The sequence below is a fragment of the Equus quagga genome, chromosome 11 (genome assembly GCF_021613505.1).
Source record: "Equus quagga isolate Etosha38 chromosome 11, UCLA_HA_Equagga_1.0, whole genome shotgun sequence".
NCBI classification, from domain to species: domain Eukaryota; kingdom Metazoa; phylum Chordata; class Mammalia; order Perissodactyla; family Equidae; genus Equus; species Equus quagga.
The window spans coordinates 42509654-42532212 of record NC_060277.1 but is presented as its reverse complement, the minus strand read 5'-3'; the positions used below and the strand labels follow the sequence as shown (position 1 = coordinate 42532212).

At 35.2% G+C, this 22559-nt stretch overlaps 1 protein-coding gene across 1 annotated transcript in view; it reads right to left on the bottom strand.

Moving 5' to 3' along the window:
* Window positions 1-22559, bottom strand: part of RNGTT (RNA guanylyltransferase and 5'-phosphatase) — a 273705-nt gene that overhangs the window by 28026 nt on the left and 223120 nt on the right. The window contains exon 14 of the mRNA XM_046676924.1: window positions 16960-17026. Coding sequence (XP_046532880.1) covers window positions 16960-17026 — 67 coding nt within the window. The remainder of the gene's footprint in view (window positions 1-16959; window positions 17027-22559) is intronic.

Sequence of the window (22559 nt, the reverse complement as noted above, 5' to 3'; positions counted from 1 at the left end):
AACATAAGTTTAATGATTGAATGATGCATAACATGCGGCAAGTATTCATCAAATATTCATTTAAGGAATAAGAAACAAAAATGGGTGAATCTGAAGTGATGTTGAAATAATCAATGCAACTGCCCAGTAGGCAGCTAAAGATGCAACACTGAGATTTAAGAGAAGAATGAAGATCATAGGTAAAGATTTGACAGTTATCTGCAAATTATCCACAGTTATAAATGACCAGGACAAAACTGTGGCATTATGACTGACTCATTTCTGAATACGTATTATTTGTATATTCAGGAGAACTCAACATCATATGCTTAAATTATAAGCCCCCAAAATAAAAGTTCAGAAAGAGTTCTTATTAATTGTAAAACAGATGAAACCATTCTTTAAGAGGGTCCTCTTAAGAATAACATGTGCTTTTATGAGACTGTCTAGAATCTGCCATTAGCATATTTCTAGTTAGGTAGAAAAGCTCCCAGCTTATATTAAATTTACTGTGAAGCTGAAATTTACTGCTATCATGACTATATACCATAAGCACTCAGACATCAGAGATGAGCTCTGTGTCGCACAGACAAGCGAAATATCTAAATCTGCAGATGGACTTAAAAGGGGAATATGGAGTATAAACCCCAGTGCACTGCTACCGCTACGACAAAGGTGAAAATTCCTGTAAGGCAGTGACTGACAAGAGAATAGAAAGCCGAACCGGTTCAGTCATTTTGCTTGAGAAACTTGAAGATGCACATGTGCAAGGTAAATTGGAAAAAGTATTTTAAGTTTCAAACCTGTTTTACATCACTTGGTATGGCTGTGAGTCGCAGTGACAGAGACATCAGCTACTGCCACAGTGAAGAAAGGGAGACTTTGAGCAGGCTCCTTGAAGGAAAGAAACCACTGCAAATGAAAGAACAGTATTTCTGCGCACGACTGCTGATGCTTTTTGCCTTCTTGGCTGTATTCACACATACACAGCCAGTAAGTAGAATCACATCCAAATATTTAGGATCACAAGAGAAATGTATATAATTAACAGAAATAAAGGGTAAGTCTGCAGGCCCTTTACACAAACAAAACACCATCACTAGTGTAGTCCTGCCTTAAGGAAAACACAGAAGAATTAGCACCCCTTCATCACAAAAAGAAAAAATAGGAATGTAATGTTAGTGAATGAGTCTACTATACTGTTCCAGGAGGATGCAGAGACACCTTTAGGCCCACTGGTCAAAGCTTATGGATATACATAATTGGGTGCAAATTAACGTTACTGGTTTAAAAAGTTTAGTTACCTGATTTTCAGCACTTAAGTTATTGGCAGGGGAAAAACAAAGCAGCAGCAAAAAAGGAACTGCCAGAATTTGACTTCGAGAAATAACAGCTGACAGCAAATCACCAGCCACAAAAGCACTGTAATCTTGGGCCACTTTCTGAGGCAGAAACTGGCTAAAGAGACATTAACAATTCCTGAGGCCATCACTTTATTAAAGCATAGGCAGGTAGCCTAAGATGATATCCCAAAGTCATATAAATTACAGAACACTTTAAGAAGGCAAGGATAGGATACTTCTAATATATCAAAGGAAAGAAATGACCTTAAATGCTTGCTTAAAGAAGCTACATGGGAAATATTTCATTAAATGATGATGGTGTTGGATAACTGAAGTCTTTACTGTCTTGCATTTTTATAAAGCCTGTTCTTTTCAATGCATTGTTGTAATGGGCTGACTCCCTTGAAATCGTTAATCAACATTCTCAAATGAAAATTTTCATCAGCAATATTTATGCAAAAATAGTGTTTTAGGAACAAAGAGAGTGGGCTTAAGGAGTCAGAAAAACCTGGATTCCAATCCTAATTATATTATTTACTGGTTGCATGATCATGGGCAAGTTATTTAATCTCTCTGTCTCAATTTTATCATCTGTAAATACAAATAATATATACTTTTAAAAACTGCTATACATATTAGAAGGTACAATATATCCCGGGCACATAATATGTTGCTCAAAAAAAATTATTTATTTTGCTCTTTATAAAAACACTTGACTTTTTCCTACACCTCGTACAATTAAAATCATGTTACAATTACATCATGCCAGAGCTAAAGTTTTAAATATTATCATTGATCTTACACAAACATCTAACTTTGAAAATAATGTCAAAGGTTAATATCTCCAAAAGGAAGAATACTTATTGAACCAGAAACATGCAAATTCTATTACTGGGTAGTCTGTCACTAGAGTACAGCTTTCTGCTTCCAGATCACCACGTAAAACACTGAAAGAAACGTTTAATGAAAATGGTACACTGTTGCAACTAGATTTTTACATTTATTCATGTACTATTTATAAATAATTGTTTGTTTTTAACTCAATAATAAACTCGAGAATGCTATGTTTTTAATCACAGTTTTGAAGATAACCCTCTGAAGAAGCTGCGAATGCAACAACAAAGGGTAATTATCACCTTCAGTGGGGAAAACGGTATAATGTACTGTTTTTTTTCTCACAATAAAAATCTGCATTGAACAAACTTGAACCGATCAATCTGTTGTCTTTTTCCAGAATATAATTCTCCTGTGTCTAATAGATTTAGGATTAATCTTAACTTCTCAAGACACAAAAAAAGAGATGAACATAACTGAAATACAACTATAGAAAGGGGATCGTCCATGACTTGAACGGTCAGATTCAAAGATATAACCAGCTATGTTAAGAAAGGTTCTCTAGAGCATTCACTTCCTGTCACGAACAATGCTCAACTTGAGCAGCAACAGAATGTCAGAAACAACAAACAGAAACATTAATTTGAAGTATTTTTATATTAGTTCCATTTCTTTCTCTCAGAAACTAATACTTCAAATAATACAAAGTAGATACAAAAACATTTTCCTACCCGACAGTCGTGATTTTAGGAATCCAGGACCCTTTAGTTATTGTCCATGTCAGTGACCACTGTTAGATCTTCAGCTGGGGCCTAAAGAAGCTATCTGAAATACTGATATGAATTACTAAGAAAATGTCAGTTCTTTATGCTGAGCTTGGTTCTTACCCAAAATTGTGATGTTTCTCTAAAAAGGTATTAAGAGGCCCCGGCCCCCACAACCCTAGTTCCAACTTAGAAATTCTTAAAGTGGTTTGCATAGCCTTGCTGTTTATATGGTTTTTAAAATTCTCTAACACCAATTTACCTCTTCAACCACATCTCCTGTTACTTCCTTATATAAACCTTTGCTCTTGTACCTAAGGCAAGTCTTTACAGCTCCACACTTCGCACTTTCTATTTTCTTAAAACACCTGCCATCCTTCTATCCCTACAGAGGGTAATCAGAGAAAGACTAAAAGACACACTCTCTCTCTCTCTCTCTCACAACCTACTATTCACCTGACTGGTAGGACAACACAGTACTTACTTCCTTTGTGAATCCTACCTCAACTGCCCCAGGCCACAGTTCTTCCTCAGCTTTTGACATTTATAACTAATTCCAAGCATTTGACACATTACATCCTATCTTCTGATTAATTATCTTTTTACAAAGGGATTTCTTCCATCTCACCAATAAGACTATAAAGGAATTGGGGGCAGATAAAATACTAATCTTTATATCCTCAGTCTACACCAAAATATCTTGCACATATACACTTAATTGATATTTCTTTTTGACTAGCAGGTAAGTTTTGTGATATATAATGGACAAGAGAATAGTACATACAGTCAAGGGAATAGGGAACTGTAAACATTAGAGAGGAGTGGGAGTTAGGGAAAATAAGGGTACGATGGGATGGGAAAGCCTGATGGAAGAAATTTACATTTGCTACAGTGGGCAATAGGATGCCACTGTTGGCGATAACTTAAAAATGGAAAAAGCAAACTAACGCAGAGTCAACTTATGAAAGGTTCTGAGGGCCATAAATAGGAGACTGAATTTATGGTCGAGAGTGTCAAGATGCCGAAAATAGAAGACTATCAAGCAGTGAGAGGTTTTGAGAAGGAAAGTGATGTGGACCTACTGCAAGTCACTCAGAAGAGATGGACGTTACATGTCCTAGCCAACAGAACTGACTGAAGCAGAGACCTGGCCTCAAGGAAGGCGATCTATCAAGGACATTTGGGACTCTACCAAGAATGAGTGGAATTCAAACAAATAGACTTGTCTTTACTTTTTTCTCCCAAACTTTAATTTTTCATGATTTTAATGATTTAGTAAATCATTCAGGCTAGTAAAGGCATTTGAAAATCATCAACAGACTTAAGATTTTATTTATGATGGATAAGAATGACTCCTACAAGAGTCTAGGAGTCTTAGATCTTTTAATAGGGTACAATAGCATGGGATAGTTCATCTCTAATAGCAACTTACCCTCATCAATACAATTTCTACCTTTTCCTTCTGTAGCTCTATTCTACTCCAGAAATCTCCACTTTGTGACAACTAATGACCTATATCTGGCGCATATTACCGTATTTCATTTACCCTATTGCTAAACCATAAGCACCCTGAGAACACCTCCTTGCTTATTCTCACAGACACTGCGTTTTATATCATCCAATTACCCTTATGCTATGCAACCAACCTACTCATCCTGAAACTTAAAAAACATCTGTTCCTTCTCCTTGCAATTCTGCTATAATTCTTTTTGCAGCTAAAATCAGCCCTGAGTCATCAAAATGCCTTCAAGATACACTGATCTTAAAAAACATTTAAATGTTTTAATTCTAGCTATGCTCACAAAGCATACTCAACTCTGAGCCAGAAAATAAGAAACTGTTTTTCACTTATCTAGCAAAACCCCCACACCTGGTTAAAAAAAAAATCTTGCAAATGAGATATTAATTTTTTCTTTCTGAGCTAATCACAGCACTCAAAATGCTCAGGTAATTTGTTTATATTCCTGATTTCCTACCAGCTGCTTCTTTCTTAAAGAAATAAAGTAGATTTCTAGAGACTATTTCAAATTAATAACCCTATAATACTTTCACCCAAATCTCTTGGATATTAAGAAGTAATAAAAAATAAAAAGCAGTTAATACAAAAGAAATACAACAAGTAGAGTTGGCCCTCCTAAAAAATGATGGCTGAGCAGAAATATATGACACGATAAACTTCGAAATAGATGCTTTGGGAACAGAAAGGAAAATACTTCATAACTGTATCAGAAGATATTGTAATTAGAAGCCTTTTAATATCTCAGTGATTCACAAATGTTCCCAATACAAGAATGCTCGGCTCTTGCTATTAACAACTAATGAACATAAACACTCAGCGATGACTAAATAAGCAGCAGAGGTAAGATTCTAACACTGAGCTCTTTATACTCCCAACTCTTTTCATGTAAACAAACCACAATAACTCTCTATCTTGAATCTTGTGGTAAAACTACATTTCTTTTGGTCAAGTCACTTAGTTCAGTCAGTGTCTTAACTAGTATTACACCAGTTACAGGGGTAATTTTGGCCTACTGCACACACAAAACTCAGATGGGCTTCAAGGTCTATAATAATATACTACATATGATAATGCAACATAAATAATAACTCATATACACTAAAATAATACTCCCTAGGAGGCAATATAACTGTACTACCTGTTGGCTGTGTAAGCTTGGGTTTGTCACTCAGCCTTGTGTCTTCCTGATCTGTAGAACTGGAAATGCTAAAAGTACCTATACTTAAGTGGTCTGAGAATTAATTAGAACACTGCTTGGCCCATAGTGCTCAATGAATGTTGGCTATAGTATTTTTTTGCTTGATAACAGTACTGAATGTAAGTCTTCATGCTTTTGGTTTTAAACAAATAAGTTATCCTATTTTCCTTTTTCAAGTTAGAAAGTTTTCAAATACTAAGAAAGAAGAAAAAAAGATGAGATATCCAAGCAGCTACCGATATGGTTATGCCATTTGATGATAAAATGAAAAATATCATTATACATTAGGTATATATTATATTTAAATATTCTTTTATATTACTTTTCTTCAAAGTCTCGGCCTCCTTTAACAAAAGTCAAGTTTTACATTGAATGAATTTTCCACTAGATTGCTTTTACTAGCTAAGACTTAGTCAAATCTCATTCTAAAATATTGCATGTTATCTACCGAGAAGAAATTCTGGATAGTCAGATAATCTAAAATGTCATTTTGGGCCTATCTACATAGATTGTGGATAGATTAATTTTTTAAAAATGAGTGGATCTATAATGTGTGTTCACTGCTAATATTTTGACCATTACCAGATTTAAATCTTAGTAGAAAACTTAAACTACTTTAATATCAGAAATAACATTATTCTAGCAGACAAACCATCGCTTGTGAAGCTATTTCCTGGGTATCAGAAATGCTCTGATCTGGTGACACTGTAGAAAGAATTTAAATACTAATATTTAAAATATTTTAGTAAAACTGTAAACATCCAAATGGTACCTCAATTCTGACTTGAATTTGCAACATTAAACTTAAATCTATAATAGTTTCTCCAAATCTTATATTTCATTGCATTTAGTATAGTTTGTAAATTTCCTGACCTACAAACTTGTCATTTTTCTTACTGGCAAATAATTCTATAGATGATGAAATTTGGGGAATTTGGAGAAAACATTTAACTCACTATTTAGAAAAAAACTAACACTAAGAGAGTATTAGATTTACTTGACTATTTATTCCTGTTCTAGAAAGTTCAAGAGCCCCCTGCCCACACCCACATTTATTTAGGATGGGAGGGCACTTACTGCACCAGTCTCAAACTCCTGAAGGTGCTCAACGTAGCAACTTGAATACCTCCCATCTCAAATTTTGGCAACATTTATTCTCTTCATACGACCTGGTCTCAGAGTTTCAGAGTTTGTTACAGCTCTTGAAGAGGCAACAAAGAGAACACGGGTCTGGAACTTTCCCCACTGCCCAAAGTGTGGCCATGGACTACTTGAAATGAATCTTCACTGCTGTCTCTGCACTTGCGGGCAGAGGTTGTTTCTTGAAAGTTTATTAGGCAAGAGGACAAGTAAATGTTCCTTCATAACTGACTATTTACTGAAGAAATTTTTTTCTCCTTTTGTGAGAATAAAGTAAACTATATAACTTCTAGATGTCTAATATAAATCTAGATCAGAAACTGTGGCAATATTTGTCAGAAAAATGACTTCAGTAATAGTCATTTTAGAGATAATCTTTCATATTTACAAGGTTTTCAATGCCTTTGAAATTTAAGTCAGACAACTACTTTCTGGAAGTAAAATATTGGTAGGAAAAATCACAACAGAATAAGACGTACCATGTTATATCCTTTTGCCAAAATAGGAGGTCCACTGCATTAGAAATAAATACCTAAGTAGACCTGATCATTTACTTTCTTGAGAACATTTCAAAATTACAAAACAGAATTGTTTATTCTTTTTCTTTCCAAACTGCATTTAACAAGAACTCTGTTTGATATGATAGTCTAGTTTTTAAAATAACTAGAATATACTAAAATAACTTCTAATATTTTTCTATAAAATGTCTAGCTCAAGAGAGATTGGAAATCACTGGAATTTCCAACTAAGAAAAATGCTAACTTTCTTAATTAGAAAATAACTTGAGGACTATATTTAAAATGTTCTCAGAATAATGTATTCACAAAATCTACATTTCAAATAAAGCTATCGATGTTAAAAATAATTTACAACGAAATCTTAAATTAGAAAATAAAATAATTTATATGGCCTCAAAGACATTCCAATTAAAGATGTAACAGAGATTAGAAAATAAAGCTTTAATGGGGCTGGCCCCGTGGCCAAGTGGTTAAGTTCGCGCGCTCCGCTGCAAGCAGCCCAGTGTTTCGTTGGTTCGAATCCTGGGCGCGGAGCGGACATGGCACTGCTCTTCAAACCACGCAGAGGCAGCGTCCCACATGCCACAACTAGAAGGACCCACAACGAAGAATATACAACTATGTACCGGGGGGCTTTGGGGAGAAAAAGGAAAAAAATAAAATCTTTAGAAAATAAAGTTTTAAGGCTGTAAATACATATATAATCAGAACCAGAGTTTTAAATACTTTGATGAACTTCATGGTAAATACTTAATGGTTAAAACAAAAAAATAAAGCTCATAGATACAGAAAACAGATTGGTGGTTTCCAGAGGCAGGCGGTGGGAGAAATGGGTGGAGGGGGTCAAAAGGTACAAACCCAGTTATAAAATAAGTAAGTCACGGGGATGTAACGTACAGCATGGTGACTACAGTTAATACTGTATTGCCTACTTGAAAGTTTCTAAGAGAGTAGATCTTAGAAGTTCTCATCACAAGAAAAAAAGAAAGTTTTGTAACTATGTAAGGTGACGGATGTTAACTAGACCTATTGTGATCATTTCACAATGTATACAAACATGGAATCATTATGTTTTGCACCTGAAACTAATATAACGTTATATGTCAATTATAAAAAACACTTGATTTTCCGGGTATTCTTCAATAACAATGTTAATAAATATTTACTGATTGATTTTGTGTCCCAGGCACTAGGCTAAATGCTGAGGATACAGAAGTGCACAAGACACAGCCTACAGGGCTGACAGCCTTGCAGATAAGTTTTCTAAGGACACGAAATAAGAATACTGAAACTGAAATGTGTGACTATAGGCCTTAATTATTACTCAATTGCAGGAGAAGCACTACTACAGAATACTTTTTGGAACACTAGGTCTGCAAGTACTATGTGTCTTGTTGGTAAATAATGCATGATTTTAAACATCCAGAAAGTTCCAATATGGGCTCACTTGACAGCCTAGCAGTGACCCTGAAGCATTCTGTCACCAAATGTGCAGAATAAAAAGTTGTCAGCAACTTAACAGCTATTGCATAGAAGTAGGGAGGCTTTTGGCTTCCATGAGAGTTTGCATTTTTTAAAGGTTCCTTCACTTTTTGAATCTATTTTCAACAAAGGGATAACCAGATCCACCCTTATTACTGCAATATGAGATACTGACAATTTGCGTCTTCATTTACAGTACTACAGAATATATAGTCATTATTCAACGACTATGTCACACAAACCTAGATCTGATCCCATTGCCTTCTCTCACTTTCTCATACACCTCCATTACCTTAACTTCTTTCTCTATACTCAAAATACATGAAATCATTTGGAAGACAGAGCAGCTCCCTTCTGTTCTTGAGAATTAGAATTTCTTTGAAACAGAAAATAGTTTTACTTGGCTCCATAAAACATCTTACTTCATTTCTCATTTATCTTTGCCTGTCATTTTCTTCCTCCCTCTTCCCAGCAACTCTGACATCTCATCATGTTCCTCCCCTCCAAAGCAGCTCTGAGGGTGATCATGAACTCAGGGCCAGGGAAGCTTCCTCGCTAGCATCTGCATCACATAAAAGTGACATTCTCCTGCCAGAAGCATATGGCAGCACTAGCTGGACAAGTCCTACCCTGCAGCAGTCTTTGCCAGACTGTGAGTCGTGACTCATTTTCTAAGAGAGAAGTTAGTTTAGTGAGTTAAGACCAGCATTTAAAAGCCAGTCAATAAAAAAATAAACAGAACAGAAAATATAGCTACTGTATCACACTTACATTGAAACTTCAGTTTATGTTTTTTTGGTATAAATACATGTACGTGTATCTGTCCTGGATCTCAACGGAAATACATTTCTTACATTCCTACAGGTCATGGTCAAAAATTTGGAAGCCAGTAAACTAGAATACTCAGTTTTAGGGTGTGCATCATTTTTTTTTAAATATTTAAATTTTTTTTTTTTTTTTGGAGGAAGACTAGCCCTGAGCTAACATCTGCTGCCAATCCTCCTCTTTTGGCTGAGGAAGACTGGCCCTGAGCTAACACCCATGCCCATCTTCCTCTACTTTATATGTGGGACGCCTACCACAGCATGGCTTGCCAAGCGGTGCCATGTCTGCACCTGGGATCCGAATCGGCGAACCCCAGGCCCCCGAGAATCGGAACGTGTGAACTTAACCGCTGCACCACCGGGCCGGCCCAGGGACTGCATCTTTATCTGATGTAATACTTCAAATATTTTAGAGTTTAAAATATGGATGTTAAATAATTTCTTTTAGTAAAAAGTGTGTCAATTTTTAGTCAAAAAGCCAGATGTTTTCTAAAAGATCGTCAGTAAACAAACCAAATCAGTTTTCCTAGTTTCTTTAGTATTTCATAATAGAGGCCCAAATAAACACTTTATCTTTAAATTTCATTTACCCTAAAAATTAAAAGTGACAAGTTACTGGCCATCTCGAAAATATTTTCAAGTACTAAATAACAATCTAAGTGAAATATACCTTAAAGAAAATATATTCTACTTTTTTTAATAGAAAAATGTCTGAGGGAATGATTTGATGAATTTTCAAATATAATTTCAAAAATGAAGAACAGATCATTATTTCTTTGCATCTACTGCATGTGCATATGAGTATAAACACCAATCTTCTATTTCCTTGGCTGTAAAGACATTTTTAAAAATTCAAGCTCAGAAAGCTTAGAGTTTGAGACTGTGACTAATGGCGGCCAGTGCCTCAGCAGGGATGGAACCAGGCTCTGAGGCACAGAAGAACTTAGCTGTAGTGCCTCAGAATAATGGCTATATTCCTTACTTTTCACATATGGTTGCTGCATGGAATTCATGGTTAAAATACAGAAGATACTTTTCAGCTGTTGTGCAGTGTCAAAGCAGAAACTGTGTCTGACTCAGCCTCACAGACTCACACACTTCTTGGACTGTCAGAACTGGAAGAGGCAACGAATGCCAAGCCCTGCAGGGAGGGACAGCCCTGTGGCCTTGAGACTTCCCATAACAACCCCTGAGTTGATTAAAAGTGATGCTGACAGGCTTCAATCCTTCTTGTTTTATGAATTCTGTCTGCTAAGTGGAGCCTCCAGGACTAGAAAGCTATGAGAATAGCATTAAGATTTTTACTAGACCATGAAATGCTCTAGAAAACAATACAGAATAATAGGTATAAAATGTAAACTACTAAACTTGAACAAGTCTACAAAAATAACTTATGAATAATAGAATATAGATACACACAATTAAGATAAAGTCATTATGCAAAGATGTACAGAAATAACCCCCACCAAATATAGGACTTCTGGAAAACTTCTGATACTTGAAAGCATACAAATAGGAATTAAGCAAAATTTTGTTTTAACCAAAACTTCATCTTTTAATTTCAAAGACTACATATAAAGGTATAATGAACCATATCTCTTAAGAAAACCCTAAGTCATGTACAGCCCAGTACACTTAGAAACTTAATCTCAGTAAAGTTGAAAGAAGTTAGTCTTGGATGAGGGTGAAATTTGCTTCATTTATAGCACAAAACAATAGCTGTGGACATGTGAGGCAACTCCTTTCTTGTTCTGTATTACAACTCATTATAAAATGATCAGTGGTTTATTTAGTTTACTATATTTTAGGATAAAACAAGAGACTAGCCCTGTATTTTTACAATCAAGTACTTCAGATGACATATTTTCTCTAAAACTTAAATTTATGTTTTTAATACCTTTTTGGTTAATAGAAAAGCTTGGGAAAACATATTTTATTCACTTTTTAGGGTTCTTCTTTTGGGATCCTTAAACTCATTTCAGTGGGGTCCATGAACCCCACTGCACGTGTGTGTGTAAATTTTTCTAGGGAGCAAGTCCATAGCTCTCACAGGATTCTGAAAGGGATCAATGATCTGAGAATAGAGTCAATGCTTTGGGTGCAAGTTATATATAAAATGACTGAGTTTATCTGAAAAAAGAACCCTCCAGATGACTTATAGAAGATGTTAAGAAATAAACAGTAAGCTGGAATTTTGCTGTTAGTGCCATGGAGTCAATTTCCAAATCCTCATGACCCTGTGCACATCAGAGCAGACCCCTGCCCAGTCTTTTTGAGCCATCCTCTCACCTTCCAGCACTGTTATTAGACAAGGCTCTGCTGCTATCCATAGGGTTTTCATGGCCAATTTTTTCAGAAGTGAGTAGCCAGGTCCTTCTCCCTAGTCTTAGCCTGGAAGTTCCACTGAAACCTGTCCACCATGGGTGACTTGCTGTATTTGAAATGCTGGGGGCATAGCTTTCAGCATCACAGCAATGTCACAAAGCTGCTACAATATGACAACCTACAGGCAGGTGGTGTGGTTCCCTGACCAGGAAACAAAGCCAACCCATGGTGGTGGCGCTGAATCCTAACCACTAGACCACCAGGGCTGACTAAGTTGGAATAACTGCTCCTAAAAATAATGAAACTAGCATGAACATGTACTGGTCTAAGACTACCATGAAGTCCCATGTTTGCACATATTTGTGTCTTTATCTAGGGCTTGGATAGAAAATCAAAACTAAAAATGGGTAATGATGAAAGAGTGTGTGTGTGTGTCCGTAAGAATGGTTGTAATGACTTATGATGTATATTAACAGTACAGATATCTATTGTCATGTTACAGCAAATTTCTGAACTCATTTGACTCTGTCCAAATATCTATTAACCTTTTTGTGTTTTTCTTTTTCTCTTTCTGATCTTTATAAAATGAAGCTCCATTTTAGAAACAGAATTGTAAAACGTCTCTTTAACAGAGCCTCTAACATGTCACTCACACTTAGTCCTGTGATGTTAACGAATGAGAATTCCTTTTCCTGAACAATTTCCTTTCTCGATTTACAAAAAAAAAAACTTACAACAAATATCTTCCTAAGAAAAACAACAGTTTCCATTTATTACAGGTTATATCTGATATCTATGCCACACATAGTAGCATTACATTTAGTTTAGTGGGAGAAAAATGAGCATAAAACTGGTACTTCATGTCCTAAAAAAGTCAGGTGCAAGGCAAAGGAGGAAATGAACGTTAAATTTCTACCTTAATCTCAAGCATTTAAATCCTGACTTTTCATTGTTCTCCAATTAACTTTTAAGTATTCCAATTAGGGAGAGATGTACATAACACTTTCATAAGAACCATAGGAATTATGAAAGAACTAGGATAATTAATAAAGATAAGAAGTCCATTCACAGTGTATGAGTGAAACCTCTCCCACTGCAACATCAAAGGAAAAAGGTGCACTAAAATAATGGACTTTTTCTACCGAGTTGATTATCCCAGCAAAAAGGATTGACAAGGGATTGACCTCTGTCACCAGGCTTGTTAGGAAGGGCCTGGATAAAGAAAACGTTATGTTAATGAGTCAGGTGAGGGATGGAGAATTACCCTCTCACACACTTAGACGATGTTTTTGAAACAGTATGTAACACAAACACACACGCACAAATTTTTCCTTGCCCTAAATATATCAGATAAGCCTCTCAGTTTTAGTTATTTCAGTTCTAATAAGGAGAAACAGGATTTACCAAACCAATGAACAGAAAAAAATTGGGCTTTCAGAAATGTTCCTGCTGAAACCTGTTACGACTCCTGGCCACACTGCTGAATTGGGTGAAGAGGAGAGTGAGGGAGGTTTATGAAGAGACTTGCCAACTCCACTCGTATTCCAGGGATATTAAAAATAGAAGGAAAATGTACCTGAATGCTTGTCATTCCTTGAGGAAATCAGAAAAGTTCAAGAGGGTCCACAACTTAAGATCCTGATGATGAACTTTTCAGAGTGTTTTAATTTAAGTTAAATTAATGGAGGTATTTAAAGAGATGCTGATGCTATGGTAACTAAGACACGATTTTTCATTTAAAAATGTCAATAATGTGACTAAACCTCCTCAGTATTAAATACCTTTTATGTCCTATTCTGAAAATTCCTTGTTTTTCAAAGCATAAAAATATATGTCATATATGCATATGGAAAGGAATTTAAACTCACATCCCACAAATGAACAGGAGAAAAATAATTCATGGAGCCAAGAAACAACTGTGAAGAAAAATCAGAAAACTAAACAAACAACAAATTTTTTAGGCCTGCCAGAAAACATTAACAAAAATTATAATAACAAAGAAAAAGGATGATCTCAAACTTGCCTTTTTATTAACTACCTTGAACTTTCATATTATTATTCCATTTCTTACAGGAAAGCCTAGGTGGAATCTACAATTCAACCCTCAAATAATATTACTACAAAAAGTATTTTTTTTGCTGAGGAAGATTCACCCTGAGCTAATATCTGACCCCATCTCCTTCTATTTTGAACGTAGGCTGTCACCACAGCATGGCTGCCACTGAGTGGTGTAGGTCCGTGCTGAGAACCCAACTCTGGCCACCAAAGCAGAGCATACCGAGCTTAACCACTAGGTCACAGGCCCAGCCCCCTATAAAAACAATTTTTGATGAAAGACTGGATGCTTTCCCTCTAAGATCAGGACGAAGGCAAGGATGTCTCTTCTTACCATTTTTATTCAACTCTGTACTGTAGTTTTTAGCCAGTAAAAAAGTAAGAAAAAGCAATAAAAAAAAAAAAAAGTAAGAAGCAGCAATAAAAGGCATCCAGATCAGAAGGAAAAGGAAAGTTGTCTTTTTTAGTAGATGACATAATCATTTATGTAGAAAATCCTATCAAATCTGCAAAAATGCTACTAGAATAATTGAGTATAGTAAAATTGTATGATTTAAAAACAAAAGAAATTTAATCATCTTTTTAAATACTAGCAATGAACAATCAGAAATTGAAACAAAAATACTTTTATAATAGCATCACAAATATAAAACATTTACAAATAAATTTATTTCAAAAACGTGCAAGACCAATACACTGAAATAACAAAATACTGCTGAGAGACATCTTCATGAACCGCAAGATTCAATATTGTTAAGATATCATTTCTCATCAAGCTGATCTACAGATTCAGTGTGATACAAATAAAAATTTCATGAGGCATTTTTATAGAAATTGACAAGGTGCTTCCAAAATTCATGTGGAAATTAAAGGAACCTAGATTAGCCAAAACAACTTTGAAAAAGAACAAAGTTGGAGGATTTATACTACCTAACTTCATGACTTATTATAAAGCTACAATAATCAAGATGGTGTGGTATAGGCAGAGGGAGAGACACAGAGGTCAGTGGAACATAATAAAGAATCCAGAAGTAGATTCAGACATAGATGATCAATTGATTTGAAACAAAGAGGCAAAAGGATATTCAATGGTGGAAAGGATAATCTTCTTAACAAATGGTTATGGAACAACTGGATATCCACATGCACAAAAGGAGGTGGGGGATGACATTCCTCTGTGCCTTAGACCTTGAATCATATATAAAAATTAACCTAAATGGATAATAACTCTAAATACAAAACCTAAAACTATAAGGATTCTGGAAGAATACATAGGAGAAAAATCTTTGTGACTTTGGGTTAGACAAATATTTCTTAGATCAACACCAAAAGCATGAGCCATGAAAAAAAATTAATAAACTAAACTTCATCAATATTAACAAGTTCTGCTCTTTGAGGACCCTTTTAAGAGAATGAAAAGACGAGCCACAGCTGGGAGAAAATGTCTATCTGCAAATCACACATTTGATAAAGACTTACATCCAGAAGATATAAAGAATGCTCAAAATTTAACAGTAAAAAAACAAAAATCCAACTAAAAAATGGCAAGATTTGAGCATACACTTCACTAGAGATGTACAGATGGCAAATAAGCACACGAGAAGATGCTCAACATTATTAGTCATTACAGAAACACAAATTAAAACTACAATCAAACATCACTGCACACCTACAAGAATGGTTCAATTTAAAAAGACTGACCATCAAACATTGGTGAGCGTGTGGAGGAACTGGCACTCTCACACCCTGCTGGTGAGAAAAGTTTGGTAGTTTCTTAAAAAGTTAAACACACAACTGTCATTTAACCCAGCCACTCCTGTCTTAGGTATTTACCCAAGAGAAATGAAAGTATATATCCATACAGAGACTTGTATACAAATGTTCACAGCATGTTTATCTGTAACAGCCAAAAAGTACAAACAACCCAAATGTCCCTCAACAGGTGAAAGGATAAAGAAATTGTGCTAGAACCATATAATGGAATACTATTCAGCAATACAAAAGAATGAACTATTTATAAGTACAACAACGTGGAGGAATCTCAAAATAATTATGGTGATTGAAAGAAGCAGAGAGAGAGAGAGAAAGCAGAGAGAGGGAGAGAGGGAGAGAGGCAGGGAGAAATACTGTATGACTCATTTATATAAAATTCTGGAAAATGTAAATTAATCTATAATGACATGAAATCAGACCAGTGGTCACCTGGGGACTGGAAGGGTGAAAGGAAGGGCAGGAGGGGGGAACGTCAAAGGGGCCCAAGGAAATTTTGGGAGGTGATGGATATATTCATTATCTTGATTATAGCGATGAATTCCACAAGCGTAAGCATGTCAAATTTATCAAATTTTACACTTTAAATATGTGCAGTTTATTGTATTTATTATATCTCAATAAAGCTATCAATTATTTGTTTGTTTATTTATTGCTGAGGAAGATTCGCCCTGAGCTAACATCCAGTGCCAATCCTCCTCAATTTTTTTTTTCTTTGCTTCAGGACGCCCAGCCCTGAGCTAACATCCCTGCCAATCTTCCTCTATTTCGTACGTGGGACATCTCCGCAGTATGGCCAATGAGTAGAGTAGGTCTGTGCCCAGGATCCAAACCCACGAACTCAGGCTGTCAAAGTGGAGCACACAGAACTTTAACCACTGGGCCATGGGGCCAGGCCCTATCAAAATTTTTTTAATGGCCAGAGGGGTAATCTGAAAGATTAATCTATGGCTCTAAATTGTTCTCTTTTTAACTAATCAACTGAAGTATTTCAGTCAAAGTCAACTCTACTATGGGCAAGAACATTAAAATAATCAACTCTTTGAAAAACAATTTCTTCCTCAGCAAAGATACGCAAAAGCAAATGAAATTAATAATTCACATTCACAATATTTTTGATACGTTGACGGTTATTTGCAGGGTTTTGGTGGGTTCTGGACAAGTGAACCACCAGTACAAGAAGTATACTAGAAAACAAACAATCATACCTTGATTTGTGCAAAGGGTCTTTCATAACCTCCAACATAGAGAAGGCCAACATTCTGAGGAAGTAACCTACAAAGGACAAAAAAAACCCCATTATTTTTAAATATTCTTCCTTAAATGTAAGGTTGTATAATCATCAAAATTTGTATAACAGATAGACAACTGTGAAAAAACAATATCTATGAAGTTATTCTTGTCTTTTGCACTATCGGACAGGAACCAGCAAAAGAATAATTCTTATACTTCAGAAAATAGTGGGTAAATGTTAAGAATGGAAATGTAAATGCAGAACACTCTAGCATATTAGTTATTCTAGCAAAATTACTGCATAGTGTCTCTGGGGGGAATATTAAAATAAGTAATGCATATATTTACAAATCTATAAGGATCCAATTCAAGAAACACTCATTGTATATCTATATTACACATTATAGGAGATAACACAAGCCTAAATAATTCAGTCCCAAAATTTAATGGGAAAACCAGACACATAAATAATTAACCTAACAAAAGGTGGCCTCTGATAAGTACAGAGGTATTCACCATTGCAAAGTAGTGGAATAGGAGTTACTTGCTATGGAGGGAGATGGAAATGTTTGAATAGGTGGAATTTGGGCTTAGCCTTAAAGGGTGAGTAAGGCGAAGGGAGAAATTTAAACAAAGTCCTGAGAATGCAGAAAATTTGAGACAAAGAATGCTAGAGTAACGGATAATTTAGTTGGAGATGAAAACCCAAAGGAAGTTTGGAATGGACCATGAAGAATGTCAGATGCCATATCTTTAATTTGTAAGCGATATGAAGTCATATTTTCTAAGACCTACTGATTTCTTATAAAAACAATAAATGCACGTGAGAATAAAAATCAAACCATATAGAGGGTGAAAAAAAAAATAACAGTTACCTTCCCTGGCATCATCCCTCACTTCCTATCCCCTCTTCAGGGGGTCCATCATTCCTGACTGTATTCAAATATTGTGAATGAGGAAATACCATCTAGAGAATTGTGCTTGTGGAGTGTGTAGTGGTGTAGGGCATGAGAAGAGCATGATTAAAGTAAATATTCTTGTGTTTATCTCATCTTCCTTTTATCATAAATCTTTTCCTAATGGACACTGTGAGTAATGGACACAACTCCAGTCTTAACATTATTGTACATAAAGAATACAAAATTGCCTATACTCCTTGCCCAAAGCAACTAGGTCAAGATAGGAGTCCCCTCAGAATCGAGATAGCAAAGTTAATAGCCTTTTATGGCAGGTAAAAAATTATCTCTAGGATGATTGTAAATTCTATTACATGAATCTGAGAACGGAACACTGAATAGTATCTAAAGTGAAGGAAAAAACAGCAAACTCACAACAATCAAATGAAAAATTCTCAGTGTACCATACTAGTCTAATCATAAAAAAAATCAGAACACATGATTATCATAACCATCCTTTTAAATTTAGTTAGTGACTTCAAAAACTCTACTTCAAAAATTCCAGGATATGCATTTATTCATATTTTAACTTCCCTGAAATCAAAATGACTCTGATACTCTACAGTGTCTTCTAATCATTGTTACCAGGTGACAGGTGTCAGGTGGTTGTGTGGTTACCTTCCATTGACTCAATCTAGTAAGACTAAGAAAGCATACTCTCAAAGCACCTTAGATTTTACGAAATAAGGTAGATACCCAGTTCCCGGGAACATCCTCTGTTCTCCAACACTCCTTAAAGGCCTATAAAGCATTAAAGGCCACTAAAAGAATGCTAATGGTTTATGAACACAATCCTAAATTAAACCAATTTAGCAAAATGCTACTTAAGTTTGGAATACAAGTGATACTTGAAGTAATTAGCTTTGGCATGTTGTTGAAGGTTATAAGCAAGACTGAAGGCATTTGTTCACTGCATGCAAGTAGAAAGCATGAAGAAATGTCCCTAAGTCTCAACTGTGAAATGGAGAATTTCTTAGCCATCAATTGACAAATAAGAAATTAATCCAACCAACAAAACTTTAAATCTCCCACAAATCATTGCTAGGATCACAAATTTAATGTTAGTGATACATATCACTAGTAATTTATTTCCTGTATAACAAATGTTCACAAAAACCTTGATAAACCCCCTTTTAGAAGTAAGAACAGTTACTGTTCATATAAATAGATGCTGGAAAAAGAAAAGAATAAAAGCTGGTTGACATTTAAAAATCAATATGCCTCTAATTACTATGCATATGCATTTCAGGAAGCTTGCCAAAATCCTATTTAACGTGTCCCCCCTACCTCCAACTTGCCTATCTAATAACTACCTTTTCCTAAACAAGAAATTTCTTAAATCTATCAAATACATAGCATATATATATTTCAGCTTTTAAATACCATTCCTTCTCATTCGTGTACCTATTATTCCTTACCATAGTATATTACCACCATCATTTGAGTGGGTTTTAATATGTATCATAATTTAAAGGCCTACTATGTATGTGTAAAATAATTAGTACTTTGAGAACACAAATTCTCACTTTTAAGATGGGACTTTTCTGAAAATGTTTTTACTTTTCAAAAAGTTATTTTGCCAAATTGTATACATAATTATTGTCAAATAATAGGCACCATTTTACCATGACCGGGTACTTGCGTATAATATAGCAATCACATTTTAAATCCCCAGAGTCAGGCGTTAATTCAGCACTGATAGATGCATTTATACGTATATGTTAAAATAGAAACCCTGACTCATTTAGTACCAAGTAATTGTTTTGCCTTTAAGTTACCTGAACATTAACATAACTTATACACAAATGCTAACAACTCTTAAAATATTTGCTTCTAACTAAATGCTTCTATAGTGTGGCTACCAAAAGGATGTTTTTGGAAAGTAGCGAAAATAAGGCAATGTGTGTGGGGGGGGGAGATCTATTACAGCTTTTGAAAAAATAAAGATACACAAAATTAACGTTCAATTTGCTTCAATTTCCAAAATACAAATATTACAAACACCTGTCCAGGAAAGAAAGCTGCAAAATTATTTCCAGAAAAGTTTCTCACAGAAAGAAGGGAAAATAAAACTTGTCAGGTAACAGAATGAACATTATTTAAAAGAACTTCATTCACCATAAATTGATGATATATCAGACATAGAAAAATTGCTTTAAAAAGACATTGAGTCTATAATTATTCCAAATTAAAAGTTAAAAAGAGGGAAAGATGATCTTTTTAAAAATAAGAATAAGCTCAATAACTCAAAATTAACTACTCTGTCTAAAAGCTATAATTATAATACCTACTAACTTATACTTTTCAACTGCAACAAAATACCTTCAAAAAACTTACAGTATCTTAAATACTGACTTATATCAAATCCCACTTCTTACCCAAACAGAAAGTTCTCCAAAGAGAAGACTATGTCCAACATATCTACTACTAGAAAAAAAGAGAAAGCAAATGCACTTACTATGGGATCACTAGTGCCCTTTTGAATTTGAGAAAATGCTATTATTAAGAAGGCCTAAATTATTAGGAATTCTAGTAAATTCTAGTAAATTCTAGTAAATGAAAGCAGCATATGCCCATAGGCCCAGATAAAACTTGGATGAGCCAATAAGTTTATTATTATCCTAAGAGACTTTTTCATAGCCTACACTTTTCTATTCTGGTTTGCTTTCTAAATCCTAGTACAGGCGTAACAAAATGCTCTAGATTATTGTTAAAAAAAAAAAAAAAACCACCACTACCAACAATGACGTGTTTAAATAAAGAATCTATTGGCCAATAGAAATAAATCACCTGAAAATGATGTTTGGTTAAGTGAAATATAGAGGAAAATAAATAAGACAGGGGAAAGATTAGTAAGATGCTAAAGTAAACAAGAGAAAGCTGAGTCATTTTGCAAAGGGATACAAGAAGAAATGTTGGGCTGTCAATATTCAGAGAATAAATACCAACACGATGTATAACTATCTTATTATCAGACAAAGAAAATGTCAAGGTAAAAAGTATTATTGAGACAAAGGAAGATACCTCAAAATAATAACACGTTCAATTTGTCAGAAATGTATATGCATCTAATAACACAGCTACAAAATATGTAAAATAAAACAATTAACAAATGTATGTGACGAAATTAAACAAATCCACAATCACAGTAGGAATTTTAACTTTCCTCTCTCAGTAAATGATGGCAAAAGCAGAGTACAAAAGCAAGAATACAGAAGAATTCAGCAACACCATTAACAAAACTGTCTACAACACCACTCAGCAGCGGCACAACACATGGAGCACAGAACATGCACACACACAACATTTACAAAAACTGGCAATGCACAGGGCCATGAAGCTGATGGGGTCAGGGCAGGCCGCCCCAAGATGCACCACTCTGGTATGTGGATTATTTCCAGCTGAAGACAATAAAGGCTCAGACTCAGGAAGAACATTCGACCTTTCCCCCCTAAGTGCCTAAAAGAAGTTTAAAATAAAGACCTGTCCCCAGTACAGGCCATCATCACAGATAACTCTAGGTTTCGGCAGATTGGGAGGATCCTTGCTAAGCCCACTCTTATCAAAGTTCTATTCGCCAAACACTTGCTTTTCCCTTTCCATGTGAGTTGCCTTCCTCCTCTTTGAAGCCCCAAATCACCACCCCAACATCCTCCTGGTCTGTAGCTGAAGATACTTAAACAGGAAGCTTGGCCACTTGGCTGAGTTACTCAGTTTCTCCTGAGTTTCTCCTGTGTATACACACTATTAAACTTTGCTTGATTTTCTCTTGCTAACCTACCTTTTTAATTATTTGACCAGCCATAAGAACCTTAAGGAAAAGCTGGGGGAGGGTTCTCCCACTTCCCTGACAAAGCAAATTAAAACAAATAAAGTAATTCATATTATAGTCTCTGAACACAATAATTCAGTTAGAAGTCAAAAACAAAACTAACCAGAAAATTCTCATGTCTAAAAAGATATCCTATAGAATAGAAAGGAAATTCCAATAGAAATTATGAAATATTTCAAACTAGACAACAAAATAACAATATATCAAAACTTGTGAGGTGCAGCTAAATCTAAATTAGAAATTTATAATCCAAAATGCATCTATCAAAAAAGAAGAAATGCTGAAAATGAGTTAACCAACCACATCAAAAAATTAGAAAAATAACAGTAAATTAAACCCAAAGAAAATATTTAAAAAAAACAGTGCGCAGGGGCTGGCCCCGTGGCCGAGTGGTTAAGTTCGCGCGCTCCGCTGCAGGCGGCCCAGTGTTTCGTTGGTTCGAATCCTGGGCGCGGACACGGCACTGCTCATCAGACCACGCTGAGGCAGCGTCCCACATGCCACAACTAGAAGAACCCACAACGAAGAATACACAACTATGTACCGGGGGGCTTTGGGGAGAAAAAAGGAAAAAATAAAATCTTAAAAAAAAAAAAAAAAAAAACAGTGCGCAGAAATACATGATTAGAAAACATACACTAAAGAGGATTAAGAGATTAAAACTTATTTCTCCTAAAAGAATGATTAAATTGATAAACCCCTAATGAGACTGACAATAAAAAGGGTAAGGCACAAATAATCAGTATCAGGAATAATAAAGAGAACATAGCCGCCTACATATACTAAA